Here is a 21797-nt window from a genome sequence, read left to right on the forward strand (position 1 = left end):
TCCGTAGTTGTGGGCGTCTGAACCACCCAAGCTCAGTCGCACGATCAATCAGTGTATCCCTGGTGTGGGCGGTATCCATGTCCTGCTGCTGGTGTGGTCCATCTGGCGCAGTGATGGCTGGACTAAAGAAATCTGTAATGTGCCTCTGAGTCTGGCTCTCTGTGCGCCTAAGAGAGAGAGAGAGAGAGAGAGAGAGAGAGAGAGAGAGAGTGGCGGGAGGGGGGTACTAGGAGAAATGAAAGGAAATGTTATATTAACGTCTTCAAAAGGCCATAATGACCTATGAGACCAAAAAGTTACATCATGGTGGATCTGATACAATGTCTGGATAAAAAACAAGAAAATGAAAAATAAAGATGATACTACTGGCACCTAGAAAATAAAGATGATACAAAAAGTTACATCATGGTGGATCTGATACAATGTGTGGAGAGAGAGATGGGCGAGTCCTCTTGGGGCGAGCAGTTAGCAGAGAATAGCTTGTGGGGGCGCACAGAGAGAGAGAGAGAGAGAGAGAGAGAGAGAGAGAGAGAGAGAGAGAGAGAGAAGTTGTATTAATGTCTTCAAAAGGCCAAAATGACGTATGAGACCAAAAGGTTACGTTATATCCATGAGGTACCAAGGTTGCATCCAAACGCAGTTTGGATAGGATCCCAACGTTTACATCGATTGAAACGTTCACTAACGTTTGGAAACGTTAGTGAACGAGGGATTTTGATTAATATAGATTAAAAAAATGAAGGGCGAACGCACGTGTACATGACGTTTTTTTTCTTCTGTTTCCTATGTGCGTGTTGCTCTCGCTCTGTTCGGTGGTGGGCGCTCATGGGCTGGTCGTGGTGGGCTTCGCTGCTTCTCTGTTCGTGCCGGTACCCTGGTCGTGCTCGCTCATCGTAAGAGTCTCTCACTCTCTCTCTCTCCCCCGAGACAGATATGCACGCCTCGCCCTTGAGTCCTCCCGACAGTTAGCTTTACAGGGAGACATGGCTTGTTGGTATGGACAGATGACATCTTGGTTCCAGGCACATGGTTTTAGCATGGACAGATTGCCTCCCTTCCAGTATTGTTTGGAGGCACCCTCTCTCACTCTCACACGGACAGAGATTACCAGACTCATCCGTCAGGATTTAGTTTAGCTGGACATTAGGAGGACATGGATACAGCCGACTGAGGAGCTGGGCACGAAGATGGCTTTCTATAGAGAGCATTTTCTTCAGCTCACAACAGATGGTTTTGTGATCAGACCCAGTTACATGGATGTACACTTGTCTCATGCAGTAGGATGTGCTATTGGTCAGATTCGCACATCCTCACACCAGCTTGAGATTGAGATTGGCCGATATAGAGGTATTCCAGCTGAGGCCAGGATATGTCGAGTATGCCATGGGGAGCCAGAGACAGAGCTGCATTATAAATGCCATTGTACTGCATACTATGAGATACGTGGTCGTTTCCATTGTTTATTCAGAGGGGGTTTTGGACCACTTTCCAGAGTCATGGGGTACCAAGATCAAAGGTGTTTGGGATTGTTCTTGCTTGAGCTGCGGAGATATAGAGATAGCCTGCTTAGGCACATAGAGAGCCAGACTCAGAGGCACATTACAGACTTCTTTACTCCAGCCATCACTGCGCCAGATGGACCATAGCAGCAGCAAGACATGAATACCGCCCACACCAGCGGTACACTGATTGATCGTGCGATTGAGCTTGGGTGGTCCAAACGCCCACGACTATTGAGGAGGGCATCCTTGCATAGACGGAGGTTGTAGCGGCAGATTCGGATTATTCTTGCGAGACATGCGGGACACCCAGTCAGGGTGCTGACCACAGCGGATATTGAGGGGATCCACCTGCGTACGATGCGGCACATATTATGAGATGGAGGCACCTCCATAGTGTACCCCCCCGTCCCACATGATATTGTATCTCCTCATTGCACTCCACTCACCTCCATAGCGTACCCCCCCCCTCACTATATTCACACCCTATAAGGGTTTCTGTTTACCTTCCAGTTCCAGTTTCATTTTCTAGGTGCGAGTAGTATCATCTTTATATTTCATTTTCTGGTTTTTTAATCCAGACATTGTATCAAATCCACCATGATGTAATTTTTTGGTCTCATAGGTCATTATGGTTTTTTGAAGACGTTAGTATAACATTTCATTTCATCCCCCCCCCCCCCCCCCCCCTCTCCTCGCACAGGCCAACCTCTCTCTTTCTCCCTCCTGCACTTGCTCAACTCTCTCTCTCTCTCTCTCTCTCTCTCTCTCTCCAAAAGGCCCATCAAAGATACGGTGGATTATGCACTTCTCTCCTTTACGGTGGATTTCCACTACACTATCTGCTGCCAGGTTGGGCAGTCCTCCTATTAGCGGAGATATACCTTATGTAGAGAGACTGATGGAGTATACACCGCAGAGATCTACAGCTTGTTGAGTGCAGAGGATCCACAGAGGCCATTAGCAGAGCTCACTCAGATCCTTACAGAGGCTCTACATACAGTTGCAGCGACGGCCTTCCCGCACACGCAGCCCACAGTACGACCACGTCCTGGGAGCACGCCCTAGGATAGTTTGTATGATGATGACTGTAGGGAGCTCAGAGCCCGGATACAGAGAGAGGTGGCCATAGGTGTTACTACATATAGACAGTCACGCATCATCTTCCGATCCCTCATTCGGCGGAAGACGAGAGCATTCTTAGCTTGGCTGGAGAGAGACATCTATCAGTTGTTTTTGAGTCAAGATTCTGGGGAGGCCTGGAGATTGCTTAGAGAGCACCCCCCGGCTCTGGCCATTACCTCTCGAGATACATGGGGCGAGTATGCAGCCTCCCTCTACACAGTACCACAGCACCACCACTACCGAACCCTCCAGAGCCTTGTCCACCCACTTCTACCTTCTTCACAGCGGAGATGGTGAGGAGGGCCATCAATAGATTGCATACAGGGAGGGCACATGATCATGAGGGCATTGTAGCCGAGCATTTCATACATGCTAGAGATATGATTGTAGACTTGCTCTCATGTTTAATAGAGCCATGTGTGAGGGGTTTCCTGGGACTTGGAGTACTTCCACGATTGTGCCGGTACTCAAGTCTGGAGATCCGAGCCTGCCGACTAACTACCGCACCATTATGATTGGTCACTTGCTGGCCAAGCTATATGCCTCTATTCTTGAGCAAGAGTTGAGCAGATGGGCAAAGAGACAAGGGGTCGGAGCTCAAGGACATGCTGGTTTCAGGAGGAGATTCTCTTCTTTGGATCATATCTTTACCCTCAGGGCTAACATTGAGGAGGGCAGAGCACATGGGAGGAGGATCTACTGTGGCTTTGTGGATTTCCGCAAGGCCTTTGACACAGTGCCCAGAGCTAGACTGATGCGTAGGCTGCAAGACCTGGGGGTTCCATGTGAGCTCATTTGGGGTATTATGGCACTTTATGAGACAGTAGTTGGGCAGGTGCAGACTTCAGAGGGTCTCTCCCAGCCAGTACACTCCACGATAGGGGTGAAACAGGGTTGCCCGCTCTCTCTGACTCTATTTGGACTATACATTGATGAGATCTCTGATTATATTGGGACACGAGGGGACAGAGGAGCCTAGTTGGCTGGCACTTGGATACCTCTGCTCTTATATGCTGATGATATTGTGCTTATAGCAGACTCACGAGAGGGTATGCAGCAGAGGCACTTGGATACTTTACATGCTTATGCAGAGGACAGTGGGCTCTCAGTTAACCTTGGTAAGACCAAGGTTATGGTGTTTAACACTACAGCTCAGTGGGTCTGGAGATCAGCGCCTATTTTCACATATGGGCAGGAGACAGTGGAGTATGTTGACTCATACACATATCTTGGAGTGGTGTTCACTGGGCCCTTATTTTCCATGAGGTGGGCAGCGGAGGGCAGATTGACTGGAGGATATGCAGCACTAGGAGGTCTATAGAGGATGTGCTCACAGGTACAGTTTCAGGAGCCACGCACTAAGCTGTGGCTTTTTGACACGCTGGTCACATCGGCTATGCTATATGGAGTACAGATCTGGGGGCCTAGCCTAGATCGTCACAGTCGATCAGGATGCACATACGATAGATGGAGATCCATGGAGAGACCACTTGTGTCCATGATCTCCAGGATGATTCGGGCTAAGGCCTCGGTACCCCATGAGATTATTAGAGCTGAGATGGGAGCACCACCGATCATAGGCAAGGCTCTTGCCAGATCAGTGTCCTTCCTTCATTGCACTTGGGAGCTTCCCCGACACTGGTATGCACGACTTGCTTTAGAGTCCTCTCATCAGCTAGCCATGGAGGGAGACACTTCATGTTGGTATGCGCAGATAGCATCCTGGTTTGAGCTCCACGGGTTCAGTTTAGACAGACTTCCACCCTTCTAGTACTCTCTGGAGGCACCCTCTCTCACCTTGACACATTCTGAGATTAGTAGAGTCATCAAGTAGAGTCATCAGACAGGACCTCATTCAGTTGGACACTAGGAGAACATGGCTAGAGCCCTCACAGGAGTTGGGGACGAAGATGGCTTTCTATAGAGACCATCTTCTCCGCACCACTGAGGATGGCTTTATACTTAGACCGAGCTACATGGATACCCATCTGTCTCATGGATTGAGGTGCGCCATTGGGCAGATCCGCACCTCCTCACATCAGTTAGAGATAGATATAGGCAGATTTAGAGGCATACCTCCAGGGGAGAGGATTTGTCAGATTTGTTGGATAGAGCCAGAGACGGAGGAGCACTACATCTGTCGCTGCACAGCATATTATGAGATTCGAGGGCGCTACCATTGCCTTTTGAGAGAGGGATTTGGACCATTGGCTAGAGTCATGGACTATTGTGATCAACGATGCTTGGTTTTTTATCTCTTGGAGATCCGCAGGATTTTGCGAGAGAGAGAGCTATCCAGTTGGGAAGATCTAGACGCCCGAGGGTTCGCGGATCCTCACATCGGAGATGGTGCCTACACCGGAGGATTCAGAGCATCATTGCGAGACATCGGGCTCGTCCGACCAGGCATCACTATGGCAGATATGCAAGCCATCCATGATCCGGCAGAGACCCATGATAGAGCTCCTAGGATGATTACGACTCCAGCCATATACTGTTGTACTCAGTGTCACTTTTGTACTCCCCCATATTCATGTATTCATGTATCCATGTACTCATGTACCCCATTTTGACTAGTAGCATTAGCTTTCCGCTCTCCCTAGTTGCTGCTTCCGGATGCCTCCTACTGATGTATTGTGGGGCTAGATACTTACCTTCAGTTCTTTCTTTTCTTTTCCAAACAGTGTATCAGATGTCACATGGTTGTAACTTTGGTTTCATAGGTCACTTTGGCCTTTTGAAGACGTTAATATAACATTTCATTTCATTTCATTTCTCTCTCTCTCCGCCACTCTCTCCCTCCCTCCCACAACTCTCTCTCTCTCTCTCTCTCTCTCCCTCCTCATATTTCAAAAAGTTTATAAGTATATATATATTGGGGGCAACGTTCACTACGTTTGGAATCTTTTCTGCACGTTTTCCAGACGTATCGTTCACTACATTTGGAACCACCTTGTGAGGTACATCATCCTAGGTACAAAATATGATCTCTGAGTCAAACGTTTTCCAAACGTTTTCCAAACGTATGATCTCTGAGTCACCTCCTGGAGCCCGTACTCTGCCTGTGACTGACTCAAAGTGTAATGATCCCCCAAAGCATCTTTGCTGGCACTCCCATATCCTGCAGTCGCCTCATTAGTTTGGCCCATGGGTCGGTATCAAAAACTTTGTGGAAATCCACAAAGCAGCAGTATATCCGATGCCCGTGAGCTCTCTCTCCCCTCCTCAGTGATCCCCCGTAGTGTAAAGACCTGTGCTAGTGTGAGATCGTCTTCAAGGTAAGTGTTTTCTCCTCTTAGTCCCCGCCTGTTGGTAAGGAATGCTTGCCTCGCCTCCAACCCTGCAAACTTGAGGATAAGTGCACGTTCATTGGTGGTGTCTTTGCCCACCTCTATGTCTCGACGGAGTGGGTATCAGTGATTTCCAGCTTTCTGCATAGTGCTATGGCGTCCTCTTTCGGCGAGGGCTTCCTTCCATCCCACCACTCTCACATTCAATGCCCTAATCTTCCTTCTTTTCTCCTCTTTGAGTGTGTCATTGATGATGTTTGGGGATGATGGTGGGTTCCGTTGCTTCTTGGCAACCTCAATCTAGCTGCCCGCTTCTTCCACTTGTTTCTGTGTCTTCTTAATCACCTCAGCCCATGTGAATGCCTCATTTGCCTTTTTTCTCCTCTTGTTGCTGGAGAGTCTTTATTTGCTCTCTATGTGTATTCAGCTCATCACTAGGGACAATTGAATTTCTCCTTCTTTGAATTGAGTAGGTGCCCTCAAGGTCTCGTTTTCCACTCTATGGGTGGCGAGTTGGGGCTCTAGCTCCATGATTAGTGAGGTGTGGTGGTTGGTATTTGCGTTGAACATTTGGACCATTTTTCTGCATCTTGCTTAGCTGAGTTGCCATGTATGCTTGCATGTCTGCCTTCCAACTATCCATCTCCTCTTGCATGGAGGCATGGAACTCACGCCTAAGGTCATCACTATCCTTGTTCTCCCCGAGCTTCTTTTGTTGCAGGTGCTCAATGTCCGTATCCTGCATTTGGCATACTTCTCTCATGGTGGTCAGGCATGTTTTGATATGGGGGTTGCCGATCTTCTATGTGCTCGCCCAAATCGAGCTGTATTTCCTCTCCTTCTCACCTCTAGTCATTGTTGCCGGCGAGCTGTCCATGTTGGACTGAAGGGGTTTCCCTTCTAGTACTGATTTTGGTCCCGAGCTGGTGGCCCCCATAGATGGCCAGCTGCAAGTGGGGAGGCAAGTAGCAGCAGATAGGATTATGTTGCTGCCTTGGGGGCCTGAGCAAGGGAGGGCAAACAAAGAGAAAAAGGCAGCGAAGAGGGATAATCAGCAGGGCAGTTGGGTAAAGGGGGGGCGAACAGAGAGAAAAAGGCAACGAACAGAGAGACAGAAAAAACAGAAAAAAAACAGCGAACCGCGTACATAGAGAGAGAGACAGAGAAAAAGAAAGAAAGATATATTAAGAGTCTACTAAAGACCCAATGGGCCTATGAGAACAAAGTGATACAATAATGTCATGGAATGGAAAATAAAACAGAAAGAAAACAAAAAAAAATAGCTATCTCATTGAGGTGATACAAAACTATCCATGGAAACTCATCATGGAATACTAAGAACATAGAAACATGAGAGCAACATCAGCTCTGAGTAGATGGTATACCACTCTCCAAAATATGAAGCATGGGGGCTAATGAGTATGGCCGAGAGGTCTCCCTTAGCTATGTCACGTGGAAAGGTAGCTCGATTGCGGTGGAGCATGTCCTGGATCTGGAGCTGATGAGGTGATGGTGGCAGACCCGGGGGGGGGGGGGGGGGGGGGGGGGGCGAAATGAAATGAAATGTTATATTAACGTCTTCAAAAGGCCATAATGACCTATGAGACCAAAAGTTACATCATGGTGGATCTGATACAATGTCTGGATAAAAAAAAACCCAAAAGATGATACTACTGGCACCTGGAAAATGAAACTGGAACTGGAATATAGCGAGGGGGGGGTACGCTATGGAGGTGAGTGGAATATAGTGAGGGGATACAATATCATGTGGGACGGAGGGGTACACTATGGAGGTGCCTCCATCTCATGATATGTGCCGCATTGGACACTGGCGGATCTCCTCAGTATCCTCTGTGGTCAGCACCCTGACTGGGTGTCCCGCATGCCTCGCAAGAATAATCCGAATCTGCCACCGTTGCAACCTCCGTCTATGCTGGGATGCTCCCCTCCGTAGTCGTGGGCGTCTGGACCACCCAAGCTCAATCGCACGATCAATCAGTGTACCCCTGGTGTGGGCGGTATTCATGTCCTGCTGCTGCTGGTGTGGTCCATCTGGCGCAGTGATGGCTGGACTAAAGAAATCTGTAATGTGCCTCTGAGTCTGGCTCTCTGTGCGCCTAAGCAAGCTATCTCTATGTCTCCGCAGCTCAAGCAAGAACAATCCCAAACACCTCTGGTCCTGGTACCCCATGACTCTGGAAAGTGGTCCAAAACCCTCTCTGAATAAACAGTGGAAACGACCACGTATCTCATAGTATGCAGTACAATGGCATATATAATGCAGCTCTGTCTCTGGCTCCCCATGGCATACTCGGCATATCCTGGCCTCAGCTGGTATACCTCCTCAATCTCAAGCTGGTGTGAGGATGTGCGAGTCTGACCAATAGCACATCGTACTGCATGAGACAAGTGTACATCCATGTAACTGGGTCTGATCACAAAACCATCTACTGTGAGCTGAAGAAAATGCTCTCTGTAGAAAGCCATCTTCGTGCCCAGCTCCTCAGTCGGCTGTATCCATGTCCTCTTAATGTCCAGCTGAACTAAATCCTGACGGATGAGTCTGGTAATCTCTGTCCGTGTGAGAGTGAGAGAGGGTGCCTCTAGAGAATACTGGAAGGGAGGCAATCTGTCCATGCTAAAACCATGTGCCTGGAACCAAGATGTCATCTGTCCATACCAACAAGCCGTGCCTGGAACCAAGATGTCATCTGTCCATACCAACAAGCCGTGTCTCCCTGTAAAGCTAACTGTCGGGAGGACTCCAGGGCGAGGCGTGCATATCTGCCTCGGGGGAGATCCCACAAGCCATGTATGTAGGAGACTGATCTCGTAAGAGCCTCAATCACCAGAGGGGCAGCCGCCAGCTCTGCTCGAATAATCTCATGAGGTACCACGGCCTTGGCTCTAATAATCCTAGCAATCATCATAGATACCAAAGGCCTCTCCATACCTCTCCACCCGCTTGCGCTGTGATGGCCCACTGAAGGTCCCCATATCTGCACTCCATAAAGCATAGCTGATGTCACTAGAGTGTCAAAAAGCCAAAGTTTCGTTCGAGGTTCCTGAAACTGAACCTGCGAACACATCCTCTCCAAACCACCCAGGGCTGCATGTGCTCTAGTCAATCTAGTCTCTGCTGCTCTCCTCATCGAAAACACTGGCCCACTGAATACTACCCCAAGATATGTATATGCATCTGTATACTCCACAATCTCTTGCCCATATGTAAACGGAGAGAGAGAGAGAGAGAGAGGGGGGGGTGCGAACGGAGAGAAAAAGGGAGCGAAGAGAGAAAAAACAGATAAAAAACATCGAACATCGAACATCGAACATCGAACATCGAACATCGAACAGAGAGAGAAGAACAGCAAACAGCGAATAGGTGGGTAAAGGGGGGGCAGAGAGAGAAAGAAAGAAAGAAAGAAAGATTTGATTAACGTCTTCCAAAAGACCGAACTCGGCCTATGAGACAAATCAATGTACCTGTGTGGGGTGTCCTCTGTCATCCCAACAAAATGAAAAAGTATTGAACTAAAAAGCTGAATCTGGGTGTGCAATAAGTACAATGAGTGGGGGAGGTGATGGAGCTCTACTACTAGGAGAATGCAAGGCTATATGCATGGAGAGAGAGAGAGAGAGAGAGAGAGAGAGAGAGAGAGAGAGAGAAGGGAGGGCGAATAGAGAGAAAAAGGCAGCGAAGAGAGATAGTCAGCAGGGCAGGTAGGTAAAGGTGGGGCGAACAGAGAGAAAAAGTCAGCGAACAGCGAACAGCAAAGCGAGAGAGAGAGAGAGAGAGAGAGAGAGAGAGAGAGAGAGAGCGCAAGGGGCGAACAGAGAGAAAAAGGCAGTGAACAGAGACGGGGAAAAAAGAGCAAACAGCGAAGAGAGAAAAAAACAGGGAACAGCGAACAGGTGGGTAAAGGGGGGGCAAAGAGAGAGAGAGAGAGAGAGAGAGAGAGAGAGAGAGAGAGAGAGAGAGAGAAATGAAATGTTATATTAACGTCTTCAAAAGGCCATAATGACCTATGAGACCAAAAGTTACATCATGGTGGATCTGATACAATGTCTGGATAAAAAAAAAACCCAGAAAATGAAAAATAAAGATGATACTACTGGCACCTAGAAAATGAAACTGGAACTGGAATATAGTGAGGGGAGGGTACGCTATGGAGGTGAGTGGAATATAGTGAGGGGATACAATATCATGTGGGACGGAGGGGTACACTATGGAGGTGCCTCCATCTCATAATATGTGCAGGGTGGGGTTGGCCAGAGGGGGCCAGCACGGGCGGGGGTGCAGGCAGAAGAGAAAAGGGGGAGCAGGCGAGAAGATGGGGGGGGAAGAGGTTTGAATGCGGGAGGAGGGGGGAGCGGTGTCTAGGCGGAAGGGGGCAGGGAGAGGGGTGTGCAAGCTAAAGTCAAGGTGGGGTGTGCAGGTCGAAGGGAGGGGGGGTGCAGACAGGCAGGGGGCGAACAGAGGTGGCGCAGGAAGTGCAGGTGTTTGAGGGGTGGATGCTTGCGGCTCCCGCTAGTACGAGCCAACAAGAGTCAAAATACTCAGGGTTTTCACATGAGAGCAAACCACTTTGTTGCTCATGAAAGCAAAAGAGCGTGCATGCTTCTTCTATGCTTCAGATATTCCCCATAATGTTGAACAATCCCAGTCACATCTTGAGTGCTATCCCGGTCCAGATAGAGCAGACTACATGATGAAAGAAACATGAAATAAAACAAAAGATCCAACTCTTGTGACGATGATTGATTTTTTTTTTGATTCAAGCTGAATAGGTACTTACATCTGTGGGGATTGCACACCTCTTTGAGTCTCAGACATGCATTAATAAGTTGAACTGCCACCATGAGCAATGTTGTGTATAGGATGTAACTAATGTATATTTTTGGCTTATGGGTTCTGGGAGTAGATTTTGAGATCCTTGTGGATCATGCTACTCCAGTCATCTCATTGCCCTTGGCGTACCAACCACATAAGTTTCTTAGGGATCCTGTTATGCCTACACCTAAAGAAGCAGTGATAGGGCTCTGCAACATGTTCTGAAGTCTTGATCTATTATATCCAAAAGTACTCCAACCATGAGGTTAGATTAACACTGACAATGCTCATCGCCCAAACTCGTTTGTGAAGTTTACGATTCAGATGTATGAGTGGAGCATGGTCCATGCATGTTCTAGATCCTGTTCCCTTGTGAATCCTTGTTTATGAGCAATAGCCACAACCATAAAGCTAGCATAGGAGCAGTTAGTTAAACTGTAAAGGTTGGCATAATATATTGTGCAGGACGGTCAATAAGTACTTGGTTTACATTTCTGATGGTTCATTACATCTTACGAGTTGTTAAGGTGATTTCTTCTTGACTTTCATTAAGCATTGATGGTTTGTAATGGCTACAGGCAGAGATTGGTCGTAAGCCTGGAAGTGATAATGTTCTTGAACGAGAGGGTTACACTCTTGCTGCAGGTCTGGCATTGGGTCTGGTGACCTTAGGTGCGCATTATACTGAGCATCTTCTGTTATTATCTTGCTGGAATTTCTGTTTGAAAAAATAGTGTGCAGTGGGCGAAAAATGATGTTTTTGCTTGTAGGAAAAGGAAAAAGTGCTTGGGGCTTGGCTGACCTTTCAATTGAAGAGCGCTTACTTCACTATATGTCTGGTGGCACAGAGCCTGGTGAGGTAAGTCAAATCACTAAACTATAAGCTGCTTGCACTTACAGACTTCGCTAGGAACTTTGGTGAATAATGAATGATGAAACAAATTAAAAAAAGGGATGAGCACATCAAAAATCTTACATTCATTGTTGCACCATACTTTTCTTCCATGCTGCAAGTAGTCTGCTCCTTGGATTTGTATTGTCTTGCTGTCCATTGATTTGAGTCATCGGTTGCTTTGTGCTTCAATCAAATACAAGAAAAAACATGCCTTCTTCGTGTGGCAACTATTTTATGTACACGGCAATAGTATGGCTTTCAATATATATATATATATATATATATATATATATATATATATATATATATATACGTATATGTATATGTATATATACATATATATATGTATATATATATATATATACATATATATATGTATATATGTATATACATATATACATATATACATATATATACATATATGTATATATGTATATATGTATATATACATATATACATATATGTATATATATGTATATATACATATATATATGTATATATATATATATATACATATATATATGTATATATACATATACGTATATATATGTATATATACGTATACGTATATATATGTATATATTACATATACGTATATATATATATATATATATACATATATATACGTATACGTATATATACATATACGTATATATATGTATATATATATATATATATATATATATATATATATATATATATACGTATACGTATATATACATATATACGTATACGTATATATACATATATATACGTATATATATGTATACGTATATATACGTATACGTATATATATGTGTATACATATATATACGTATATGTATATATACATATATATACATATATGTATACGTATATGTATATATACATATATATACATATACGTATACATATATGTATATATATGTATATATACATATACGTATATATATACGTATATGTATATATACATATATATACATATATGTATACGTATATGTATATATACATATATATACCTATATATATACCTATACGTATATGTATATATACATATATATATGTATATATATATATACATATACGTATATATACGTATATATATATATACATATACGTATATATATATATACATATACGTATATATATATATATACATATACGTCATGGTTAGTTAGTACGAAAGGTACGGTACGGTACGGTACGATAAAATACGGTACTAATTGGTACCTTAAAATTTTTTGAGGTACGGTACGATATTAGTACGTTTTTTTTAAAAAAAATACTTCCTAAACTTAAAAATTGTAGACAAGAAGTTACAAAATAGTAGAACCATGAACATAATGTCATCATGCCATTAGAGTACAAAATTGCTACAAAAGGATAGGCCAAAAACTCATGGCATGGGCGACCGCCAACATGCGTACATACATGATTACATCATCGATGGGCTAGAAGGAGATAGATGCCCAATGCCTAGAGAGCTATAACATATCAAAAGTCTACATCATCACCAACATCTGCATGATCATCAACATGATCACTACTAGAGTGTCCATCAAGAGAGTTCTCTGAAGAGGACTCTTCGAAGGTGGACGAGACACTCTGGGGATCATTCTCGCTAAGTAGGTTGCCATCATTATCAAACACGGGCTCTCTAGGCAGTGGGGTATCATCATGAGGGGGCAATGGAATATCATCATGAAGGCGGGGATTGGAGCTCGAGGATCCCCGCCTCACATATGTGCGAAGGCCACCCTTTGCCGATGCCGAAGGCGGAGGCCTATGAACTCCAACTGCTCGGGCCCCCGTCCATGCTGACTCCTGGTGCTGCGAGTATCTGCTGCCACAAGCTCACTATAGAGCTCCATGAAGATTGCCTCGTCCTCCTCATCAGGCAATATGATTGCTTGCCTAATATGGCAATGGCAAGTGCACACGCTGACAAACAGCTCCCTATAGGCTGCAAATGGCGATGAATGGCTCTCTAGAAGACTGAAATTGCTCCACGCAACAGCAACAACAACAACAACAACAACAACAACGACGACCCAAAAAAAAAAAATATCGTACGGTATCGTACGAATCCGTACGGTGCCGTACCGTACAGCAAGTACGTACGATTTCAGTCGTACGACGTACGGAACTAAGCCTGATATACGTATATATATGTATATATATATATATACGTATATATATACATATATGTATATATATACATATATATATGTATATATATACATATATATATATATATATATATATACGTATATATACATATATGTATATATATACGTATATGTATATATACATATACGTATATATACGTATATATATACATATACGTATATATATACATATATGTATATATACGTATATATATATATACATATACGTATATATATACGTATATGTATATATATACGTATATGTATATATACATATACGTATATATACGTATATATATATATATATATATATATATATATATATATATATGTATATGTACATGTATACGTATGTACATGTATACGTATGTACATGTATATGTACATGTATACGTATGTACATGTATACGTATGTATATGTATATGTACATGTATACATATGTACATGTATACGTATATATATATGTATATGTACATATATATATATATATATATATATATATATATATATATATATATATATATATATATATATATATATATATATATATATATGGCAACTCCGTAATAGGACTCATGTAGAACATCTAGTATAATGGAAAGATTACCCTGAAGAAGACGCACCTTGGGAAGATGAAGCGACACTCGCACGGGAGCCTATGTGTACCATCACTAAGTAAGTCTTAAAGGCCTTCTTAGTTATATGTGAGAGATTATATCCTTCAAAGAAAATGAAATGGTAAGGGTAGCTCGTCTAAGTTAAGGGGCTCATGTTGGTGTGCTAACATAAAAGAGCTTGTTAGAGTAAGGAATATTCAGAGCTAAACAAAAGCGGTACAAATTATAATATCAAGAAATAGGTGTCTTGTTTCTTCAAATGTTTAATTGGCCTCGATAAGTATAATTGCATGTTGGAACTTACATCAAATAGTGTGTCTCTTTGAAAATCTCCTTGATATTTGCTCATGTTTCATAATTATGAGCATACTAAGAGGAGTAATATATATATATATATATATATATATATATATATATTTGTAGGCATTAAATTTTACTTAAAAAGGTTGATTAGTTGCGTGGTGTCTCTCTTGTTCTGTTTTTGGAAGTAATATAACAGTTTATTTTGGGAACACTGCCTCTCTTAGAGAATGGGACCATGAGATCTGCTTCTTTTCCTCTCCCTCAAGGCTCTCTTAGAGTCATCAAATCCTAGTCTGATTGTGCAGACCTTGCTGTCTGGGATGATTTTTGCATAGTAACATTGAACGCCGTTCCATAGCCTTGGGAACAAGGGAACACGTTCCATAACCTGTGTCGTTTCCTTTCCCGTTGCAGAAATGTGTATACACTTGTCGTGCCCATTTTCTTTCCTGGTTCCCGTTGTTCCATCTGTCCGTTCCCATTCCATGTGACTATGGATTTTTGACCGGCCTTTAGTTGTGGTTTTGTGTTGGTTCTGTTCATACATAACAGAAGTCTGATTTCTCCCCCCCCCCCCCCCCCCCCCCCACCCACACACACACACACACACACACACACACACACACACACAAAGAAAAAGAAAAAAGAAAAAGAAAAAAGAAAAAAGAAAAAAGAAAAATTTAACTGTTTATTTTCAGGGACGGCAACAAAGACTTGATGGAATGGCTAGCAATGCTTTCTCCAACACATCAAAAAATTTTGAAGACTTATATCAAAATAATGGCCAGGTTTGTCTAAAACTGTTAAAAAATACATGGTTGAAGCATAATTGATTGACTTTACAAGAATGTTAAATTTTGAAGAACTTCATGAAAATTCCTAAAAGCCCATGCTTCTTATCTTTGCAAGAACTTTTGAAGGTTTTTTGTTTACCCGTTGTAGGTCTCCCTTCTGGACTCGAACATGAATTAGATAGCTCTTTACTTCCTGTCTGGCAGACAGACTCTTTCCCAAGAATTTTTTTTAAAAAAAACTAGGGGAGTGGGGGTGCCTTCAGTAGACTCTCAGCTCATGTCATTCAATATTTGTGCCATGGCCTGAGCTTTGTGACTGTAGATAATATGGTGTGTAATAGTGACATGGGAACGTCAAATTGAGTACATGGCTATGTTCCAACTCACCATTCAATATCTGCAGATGCCGCAGATGCTCGTGCAATGGCCTACTATAAATAAGTATGTCATCTAGGAATACCATGACAAACTTTCCCAGATATGGACAAAGTAGATCATTCATCATCTATTGGAAAGTAGCTGGAGCATTGGTGAAACTAAACGGCAAGACCAAAAACTCATAGTGACTGTACCAGGTTTGAAAAATAGTCTTCGACAAATCTTCAAATTGAATCTTGATCTGATGAAACCTTGATCTCAAATTGATGGTGGCTTTGGGTGCTTCACACTGGCTGGCTTTGCCCTGGCCCGCCTGCACAGCCGCCATTTCTGGGTGGCCGCGGCCCACAGGCTGGCCCTAGGGCCTCACCCAAGCTACTTTGCTGCCTACACACTACGTTTAACAGCAGCAAGCAACACCCATGTTTTCTCCCAGGCGGATATGGACCACACTCAGTCTCTCTTTTGCGAGTCATGCACATAAAGTGATTTGCAGCCATTTTAGGGTTTGCTTTGTCCCTTTCCAAGAGAATCCATGCAATGTCCCTTCCCGTGTGAGATTCCAATGTAAGGTCCCCCCTTACATAGTTTAGGGGTTAGGTCTGATACCAATGTAAGGTCTTATAGACCTAACCCCTAAACTATGTCACCTGGGACCACGAAGGAGTGCCTAACCCCTCATCTATCTCACCTGGGACCATGAAGGAGTGAGGTTTAAGGCTCACCTCTCAGCCATAGAGTCCTCCGAACTCACCCATGAGCTGGAGGCCATAGCACCATGGTTGGAGAAGCTCCCCTGCTGTAAGACCTGGTGTCCCATACCACTAGGCCACACCCTAGTGGTGTTCTCATGGTGAACCTTCCTGATGGCTATGCTCAACGATGTCAGACCAGATGATGGCAATAACTTATGAGCCTAGCTTTCCCTTATGGGCTTTATACATAGCCCGAGTGCTTTTATAAGCTATCAACCCTATAATTGTGAATATCTATGCCTCCACATATAAGCCTCTTCCCATGCTAGGGATATCTCCCCACTAGAAGCCCCATGTCCGGCCTCTAGCCTGGTGTGCACCTGTCCTGGGTATAACAGTTATGCTCTGGGTCTCGCTAGCTCATGTATGTGAGGTCTCTAGTAAAATGAGTTGCTATTGTTGAGCAATATGAATGCCCAAGTCTTGTTTCAAGGGTGGCAAGATGACCTGTCATAGTGGTCATAGTAGCTTGCAAAGTGTTGAGACTTTGCTCCATCCATACTTGCTGCCGGACCGGAACAGCAATCTCCGTGGGATTAGTGCCTTGAGCATTAACTTGTGGGCTTCCTGCGTGGTAGTGGCTGGTTGGTACTCCATGGTAAGGAAGTGATAGGGTGAAGGGAGGATACAAGGGTGGATGAGAGGGCTAGGGTGAGGCATGCGGCTTCTAGAGACCCAGGATGTGGAGATGGCGCATGTCGAGTGCACACAACTTACAGATATGAGCCAGAAGAAGGGTAAGGTTAAATTTATAGCGTAAGGAAGTTAAAAAGCTTGCTTGCTTTAGTTTTGTGCTTTCCCAAAAAATCTAAGGCTTAAGATAAAAGCCCCCCAGTTTTAGCACAAGAAAAAGCTAGCCATGCTTTTTGTTTTTTAACTCCACACCTGCCCATTTAATGTTCATCCCAATTTCAATCCCCTCTTTTCGTTTTAACGCAACTCATCCCCAAGTTTAGGCTTGCATTGCTTTTTTTCTTACTCCACCAACTGCCTGACCTGCCTGCTCTGCCTGTTGCACCTGCCCATTTTCTGCCTGTGTGCTGCCCACGGCCTAGATTGCGCAACAAAACAGCATCTTCTTGCCCTTGAGCACCTGACCTCCCTGCACACGCCCATGCTGCCGTATGTGCTGCCTACGTGGTTGTAGGCATAGCCGACTGGCTGCGTCTGCCTTGTGTTATCAAGGGCATCACCTGGCTGTAGGCTCCACCCACAGCTCAGCGAGACGTGGCTGGCTTGGGTGCCTCACACGATCAACCGGCTGGCTTTGGCCTGTTGGGCTTGCACAGCCGCCATGGCTGGCTGCTCTCCCACAGGCTAACCCTACGGCATCGCCCTCGCTACTCTGCTGCCTACGTACTACCACCTATAACAGAGTATCAAGCAACACCCGAGTTCGTTGCCACATTGATATGGATCACACTCTCACTCTCTTTTTTGGGATTCATGCATATAAAGTGATTTGCAGGTTTTCTTTGTGCCTCTCCAAGAGAACCCATGGCTTCCTAGCCATGTCCATAATCACCATGTCCGAGGTCCCTTTCGTTGTCAGATATAGGCTCTGATACCAATGTAAGGTCTCACCAGACCTAACTGCTAAACTATCTTACTAGGGATTATGAAGGGAGTGAGGTTTAAGGCTCACCTTCCAACCATGGAGTCCACTGGACTCACCCCCGAGCTTGAGGCCATAGCTATACATCCTTGGAGTAGCTTCCCCGAAGTCTGATTTGGCGTCCTGTACCAGCAAGTCACACCCTAAAGATGTCGTCTGAGTGCTTTATAATTAGCCCCAGTGCTTTTATAAGCTTTCAACCCTATAATTACTTATATCTATGCCTCCACATGTAAGCCTCTTCCCACATTCTGGATATCTCCCCACTAGGCATCCCATGTCAAGTGTGCACTTGTTTTTGATGTAACAGTTATGGTTTGGCTCTCGCTAGCTCACGTATGTGAGGTTTCTAGTGAAATAAGTAGCTATTGTTGAGCAATATGAATGCCCCGACCTTGATTCGAACGCTTGTGGAGGCAGTGCTACGGCATCTCAAGCCACACATGAAATAAGTCAAACCTCTAGCAAAGTCCACTATGAAGCATGCAAAGACGAGTGGTTCAAATACATATACACTCGCAAATCTCCCGTTGTCAATACTTGCATTTGGATGCCCAATCTTAATGGGCGTTATTCAGGAGAACGAGTTCAAGACCAAATGGTGTGACAGATTGAGGGATCAACAGCCCTCCGCTACTACCCCCACCCCCCCCCCTCCTGGTGGCCTGCGCATCTTAGCCCTTCTTCCTTCCGGGACTCACCCCCCTTCTCACTTTGTTGCGCTCCTCCCCCAGCTCCTCCTTGCCCAGCATTCACCTGCTTGCGATCTCCTCCAGCCACCCTCTGCACCTTTTCCTTGTCGACCTCCATTCTTCCTGTCATTGCTGCGCACTCCCTTCTGCCCACATGTCTCCTCGCCTTGCCTGCCATCATGTCCTCCATGCAGTCCTTCTCATTGTAACGTAAAAACCCGTTTTGCCCTCTCGAAATGGCACGAAACGTTTCTGGCACGAAACGTTTCGAAACAAAACGGAACCTGCCCATCGAAACGGTGTCTCGCCCAAATGTAAAGTGAGGTTTAAAAAAAAAGGGCGGAAGGTTTTTTTTTGCAAATGTGATTTTTGCCCCGTCGTTTCCATTCTTGTTTGTCGCCCATTTGCTACTTCACGCATTCGACGCTTCTTCTCGGCCGCATTCTCTTCTCCTCGTCCACTCCTCCTTTTCGCTCCTCCACTTCTCCTCCAGGCCTCCTCTTCCTCTTCCCTTTTTCTCTTTCTCTCTTCTCCTCCACGGTCCACCCCTCCTCTTCCCTCCTTCTCTTTCCTTCTCCTCTTTCTCTCGTTTTCTTGTCTTCCAAGTTTCTCTCCTTTTTTTCTCACCTCCTTCTCTTTTCTTCTCACCTCCCTCTTCCCTTCCAACTTGTTTCTTTCCTCCTCTCTTCCTCTCCTTTTTTTGCCCAAATTTTGAAAATACCAAAAAACCTACTCCCAAAATCATGAATTTCATACCCACTAGTCCCGAAAAATGTATCTTCAGCTTTTTGTTGGCTATGTTATAAATTTGGTATGTGTATATAAGAAGTGTCATTTCGAAACCTTTTGTGTTTTGTCCAAAACAGACGAAACGAAACCTTTGAAACGACGAAACGGACAAAACGTTTCGTGTTACCATGGTCCTTCTTTCACCCCCATCTTCCTCACTGTATTTTTTCTACCTTCCGGCGCTTTCTTCTGTCCCTCCTGCTTTGTTGCCTGCATCACCATATGGAAAGTTCCTATTGTGTTTAAGTTGGCTGCCCGTCTCTTGATTGGCATTATGGCTTCTACCCAAGCCAATCCTTCTCAATTCCCACAAGTTGTGAGCACTATCATTTTTTCACAAGGCGAGGTTCTCATTCTCCAGAAACGACATCAATAATGAAATGAAGACTACCCTCATTGGAAGCTCTCACCCTGGCTATTCGCAAGTTAGATGGAGCTTGGCTTCTGACATCTTGTGATCTACCCTCTAGAATCCTACATCTTATGAGAACTTACCCTAGATACATAAGGCCAACAAGAAGCCATCCATCAGATGCTTTTGACTTCTCAATCTCCGTGTTCCCACCCAAACATGCGTGAACACCACTGTGCATGTGAAAAAAACAGCCAACAACTTGCTAACTTTCTCCCTATCAAAATAGGGTGAAGGCAAGCCCTCTTGACCCTGTAAAGTCACTGATCGCCTCTTGAGACTAGGGAAATAGTATCTCAACAATGACGAGATATTCCAAAACACAACAGGTTTGAACAAACCTTGGCCTAGAAAGGCCCGACTCCTCGAGTCACCCGGCATTTCAGAGTAATCCAATCGAAGGATGTCAAATCTCTCTCGATTCTATAAGCTGAACAAAATGCAAATGATAAGTAGCCCATCTCAAAAAACTTGGGTGTCCTAGCCAAACTAGTTTGACGTATGACTACTTTTCACTCCCTGAAATTGGGTGTGCATGAGTAACAGGCTTTCCACAGAAGCTATCACATGTCAACTAGTTATAGGAATCTCAACGCTGGATGGAAATTCTCTAGGAACATGTCACAAGGTCAGAGATGTATCAGTTCTCAAGGTTGGCCATTCACGACACAACTGTTTCTGGCTCCTCAATGTATATTGATCTTGGGAGAATCAATTACATAATGTCATGGGCATTTCTTATTAGATTTCCATACCAATGTATATGAATACAATATTGTAAACAATATGGTTGTCAGTGAAGATCTTCAACTCACACTACCCTCTGAAGTGCCCATGTTCCCTACCATGTGCTCTCTATTGTTCCACCCACACATGGTAGAAGCAATATTCACAAGAGCACGTAGGACAAGAGAACACTACACAGAGTATGTGAACATGAAGTCCTGCTCCTTCCTCTTGCTACTTTCTTCCTTAATTGATCATTGAAGCTTACCAATTGCAAGTAGAGTCGATGTCAGCAGAAGTCTGCGTGATGGAAGCATCCGGAGTGTTGAAGTCTTCAATTTATCGTGACCCTTCATAACAAAGGTCTTCAATTGCATGGAACCTTGGAAAAGCTTCCCCTATGGTTCACCTTGAGAGAGGAAGGCTGAAATTAGGGTTTTTAGCCAAAAGACCAGAAATTACAGCAAATAAAAGGGTCTTTTTGCTGAATGAGCGATTGGGAGTGTGTAGGAGAGTGAATACAACCTGGAAACATTCTTGGAAGCTTGGAAAACCCTAACAAGCTTGGATATAGTTTAGGGAAGGAGAAAGTGCAATGGGATGGAGATCATTGCGTTACTCTGGGGTGGACTGTCTAGAGTGATAGAACACCACGCATATACGAATGGGAGCCACCTTCTCCTCGAACATACCACCTCCTTCGACGGGAAGGCATTGGAAGAAGTTGTAGTTAGCTGACTATCCTAGCATCGTAGGGGGGACAGCAGAGGGGAAGACGACGAGGGAGGTGGCAATGGAGAGGCGGAGGCGAGGGGGGCAGTGGACGAGGGAGGGGGAGGCGGAAGGAGGTCGAAGGCGAGGGAGGGCAAATGGGGTAGGGGGCGTAGATGGGAGACAATATGGTGATGGAGGAGGAGGAGGAGGA

The 21797-nt window shown here is 44.6% G+C and overlaps 1 protein-coding gene across 3 annotated transcripts in view; it reads left to right on the top strand.

Annotated features, from left to right (window-relative positions):
* The window catches only part of EMB2771 (E3 ubiquitin ligase), a 175855-nt gene that overhangs the window by 106545 nt on the left and 47513 nt on the right, over positions 1–21797 (top strand). For all 3 annotated transcript variants that reach the window (XM_086793451.1, XM_086793452.1, XM_086793454.1), the window contains exons 21-23: positions 11327–11420; positions 11519–11607; positions 15410–15499. In XM_086793451.1, coding sequence (XP_086649577.1) covers positions 11327–11420; positions 11519–11607; positions 15410–15499 — 273 coding nt within the window. The remainder of the gene's footprint in view (positions 1–11326; positions 11421–11518; positions 11608–15409; positions 15500–21797) is intronic.

The sequence above is a fragment of the Cibotium barometz genome, chromosome 59 (assembly GCF_041138505.1).
Source record: "Cibotium barometz isolate CiBa-2024 chromosome 59, ASM4113850v1, whole genome shotgun sequence".
In the NCBI taxonomy this organism is placed as follows: Eukaryota; Viridiplantae; Streptophyta; class Polypodiopsida; order Cyatheales; family Cibotiaceae; genus Cibotium; species Cibotium barometz.